The sequence below is a fragment of the Nannospalax galili genome, unplaced genomic scaffold (genome assembly GCF_000622305.1).
Source record: "Nannospalax galili isolate Female #2095 unplaced genomic scaffold, S.galili_v1.0 scaffold443, whole genome shotgun sequence".
Classification (NCBI taxonomy): Eukaryota; Metazoa; Chordata; class Mammalia; order Rodentia; family Spalacidae; genus Nannospalax; species Nannospalax galili.
The window spans coordinates 904329-908024 of record NW_008352479.1 but is presented as its reverse complement, the minus strand read 5'-3'; the positions used below and the strand labels follow the sequence as shown (position 1 = coordinate 908024).

Sequence of the window (3696 nt, the reverse complement as noted above, 5' to 3'; positions counted from 1 at the left end):
CTGCAGGGGGAAAGCATGGCTGTTGGGCTGGGGCCCTGACTGACACTCCACTCTGCCACTGTCTAGCACTAGGGGTTATACCCAAAGCCCAGTGGCTTCCATTTCCACTTAGAAGACAGTGACACCATCACCCACACTGGCAGGGCAGTGCCTGTGACTAAGTGGATTTTAGGTCAGGAGCCTATTATAGTATCTGGAGGTGAGGGATGACACTCATGTTGCCAGCTCGGGAACTCGAAGGAGAACTCCAGCTGCTGATACTCAGAGCTGATCTGCGTTCTCATCAACTCCACAACAGCCATCAGCGATTCTCAGGGAGGAGTAACCCTGGCTGAGTTTATACCCCTCCTGTATTCTAATCAGCCAATGAAAGGCACAAGTCATGTGGGACAAAAGTCCTCTATTTCTGGGCTTAACATCAGCTGAAGCTAATCAGAAAGAAATCCGCAGAATGAAGAATCCCAATTTGGAAGCCAGTGTGCACATCAGACTTGGGTCTGGATGTGTAGGTGCCGATAAAAGGACCCGCAGATTCTTTTTATTTTTAAGCTGCAACACACATGGTTTAATACAACAAAAAACATTTCATCAAATTAAATGCAATAAACTGAACAATAAACAAATCAACACTCAGAACAGGATATTTTCCATTGGAAACATGTTAGGATGAACACGGGGCTCACTACCATCGCACTGTGCTTTTCTCATGGGTTACAGGCCTACACACCCCATGATTTCTGTAGCCATGCAGGTGTGAGTGGAAGTCTGAACAATTAAATAAACCAAAAGTCCGTCCTTTACTGCAGAGGATCATCTCCTGGGACAGCGAGACTGGGTGGGAGAACAAAATCCTTCAGGATGCTCTCCGAACACTCGGGCTCATTTTAGAATCCGTGGACCTTGAGCTGCTCCTCCTTGACAATGCCAACCTGTGAGACAGAACTGGACTTAGCAGAACTGCTCTGAGGAACACACATTAATCTCTGAGAAAACAGTGGTAAGCATCAGCCAGCAGCTTGCAGGACACTGTGACACTCAATTAACAGCTGACAATCCCACGCACATTTGCAAACCGGCACACGTGCCAAGAAACACTGCTTATGAACGAATGACAATCATAAGGCTGGACAAATTAACTGGACAAGCTCTGACCGTCTTCAACGTCAGTACTGACCCTGCACATCTCACTCAGTTACCTAATTTATGTCATGCACATGATTTGCACTAAGTAGGAAATAACTCCTGTTTCTTTAAATGTAATTTTAAAGAATTTAAGAGGCAGCCTTGAGGTTCCACACAGAGTACCCAGTAACTTACCTCCAAGAGAAACTGGCAAATGTTCTTTCTTTGGTCACCTTGAAGCTGAATAACCTCTCCGTACTCAGGATGTTCAATCACAGTACCATTACAGGCAAATTTCTACAATACAAAAACATACAATCTGATTTAGTCAATGCAATGAGCCATTATTTCACACTGACAACAAACAACTACTTCAGCTGGCTTGATTGCAATAAAAACATGTCTTCTAGAATTCCCAGCCCTCCAAAATTAATTGTAAATGAATTTGCAGGTCATACAAAAGGAATAATTTTATGAGGAAACATCAACAATGAAAGATTTCACATCTTTTTGTTTGAAAGTCATACAAAGCTTAATCTGAGGAGAAACAAAACAGCTTTCCTGGGCCCAACCTCTGACATAGCCAAGCCACAATGTGAATCCCAGTTGTTCTAGGAGCCATGTATGTATAACTCCACTCCAACCCTCCCTTCCTGCCGCCTCCACCTTTTTGAAAGCTTTCACAAGTTTCTTTTTGTCATAATCATCTGCAATGCCCTGCACGGTGGTCAGCGTCTTCCTGCCGTTCCGTTGCTGGATTCTTATATGAATGTAATCCTCGGTCCCTGCAGGGAGTAAGTCGTCACCCTTAGTTGCATCAGCAAAGGGGTCTGCAGGACAGAAAAATGCCAAAGCAGGAAAAGCAATTTTAGGAAGTACTTTCTAGAAATGTAGTCCTCCACAGATCTAGACAGACAGCAAAGATGGTTCTAGAGCTTTTGCTTTCTTTTTGCAGGTGGGGATGGAGCTGACAGTAACACCCCCAAATGGGAAAATCTAAACAGGCTGTGTTTTCTGACATTGAGCTTAAAAAAGTTTTTACAAATACTTTACAAAAACAGTTAATACTGTTGAACTCAGCCCTCTAATGAGAAAAAAGGCATTTATGAAACGTGAATTCCATACAGCCACTATTAAAAACATACGTCATCTCCACTACAGGCTGATGTCAACAGAAACATTCAAAGATGCCCACCCCAATCAGTTAACTGTAACTGCATAATATAACAATGTAATATAAATGTACATACGTGATCTCAAGAGGAGTCATTTAAAAGTGACTAGGCAAGCAGAAAAGGTTGGACCACTTCCCCCACAGACCAGACAGGCCTGTATCTGCATCTTTTTACCAAATGCCTCTCAGGGCTGTGCAAAGGCAGCTAAGGCTGAACAGGGACATTGGTGCTTTTAAGAGTTGCAAGTCTCCCAGGCCTTTAAGACTGCAGCCTCTGTGAGTGTCGGGTCCCTGGGCTCCCGGTCCAACCCCTATCTTCCCTGATGAGTGGAATGGCAGGTTCCCTCATCCCCCCAAGCCTTGAGCTTCCCAGTCTCCTTGCAAGTTCTAGTAAGACCCTCAGGTCTCCTCGATTGTTAGCCATGGAAGGACCTGACTTTCTGAGTCTCAGTACCCTCAGCTCCTGATCAGTCTCTTTGCAAAGCCCTGGCAAATCTTGGGCCCTTTTTGAGTCCCTGAGACCCCCTCACCCCCTTCCTCCATCAGTCTCCCTGCCGGTGTCAAGTCCCACAGTCCCCCTTTGAGTCCCTGAGACCCCCAGTCTCCCTGCCAGTGTCAAGTCCCCCTTTTGAGTTCCCAAGGCCCCCAACTCCCTGACAGTGTCACGCCCCCGGTTCCCTCTTTGAGTCCCCGAGACCCCCAGGCTCCCTGACAGTGTTAAAGTCCCCTGGTTCCCCAAGGCCCCCAGTCATCCTGACAGTGTCATGTTCCCCGGCCGGTCCCCAGCCTCCAGTTCCGCCCCAGGTGAGACCAGGTCCGAGACGCGGTGGGCGCCGTTCCCGGGGAGAGAGTCGCGCAGGGCCTAGTCGCCATCTTCTGGGCGCCGAGACAAAGCCCAGTGGGGCGCGGGCTGCGGCCGGGGACTGGACCTTACCGAAAGATTGGAGGTTCTGGATAGTGGACATGCGACACTAGTGTGAGGCCGGTGAGGGGATAAAATTCCTGCGGGGCCGGCCCGGATCACCGTGTCAGGAGGCTGCAGTGGCGAGAAACGGAAATCAATGAGGCGGCGGCGCGAGGCTGGACCAGCGGCGGCGGCGGAAGCCGAGCGGCAGGAAGACGCGGGCGCGAGCGAGGAGGCGGCGCTGCGACTTCTCTCGCACAAAATGGCCGGCGCCGCTATTTAGCCCCGTGCGCCGCCGCCACGTGACCGCGTGCGCCACCCGCCCGCCTAGGGGCCGAGCCGAAGGACTTGGGGCGTTCGGGCTCCCACTGAGGGCCGCTGCGGTCCGTTCGACCGGAGGCCCCGGGTGGCACAACTTCCGGGCGCAAGGATGAAAAGCGCCCCCCTCCACCCAGCCTCGGCTGGAGACGCGGCAGTTGCTTTATGCACCTCCCCC

General features: G+C 50.0%; 1 protein-coding gene across 2 annotated transcripts; it reads right to left on the bottom strand.

The window, feature by feature from the left end:
- Positions 1–518: 518 nt before the first annotated feature.
- On the bottom strand, positions 519–3577 carry Eif1b (eukaryotic translation initiation factor 1B). 2 transcript variants are annotated; one of them, XM_008849431.3, is made up of 4 exons: positions 3231–3571; positions 1789–1952; positions 1318–1419; positions 519–929 (listed from the first exon to the last, which is right to left on the bottom strand). In XM_008849431.3, the coding sequence occupies exons 1-4, from the start codon at positions 3259–3261 to the stop codon at positions 885–887; spliced, it is 342 nt and encodes a 113-aa protein (XP_008847653.1). In that variant the 5' UTR covers positions 3262–3571; the 3' UTR covers positions 519–884. The 2 variants fall into 2 exon arrangements, with proteins under 2 accessions (XP_008847653.1, XP_029410146.1); XM_029554286.1 differs by having other exon boundaries at positions 536–929; positions 1789–1907; positions 3231–3577.
- Between the last annotated feature and the right edge of the window lie 119 nt (positions 3578–3696).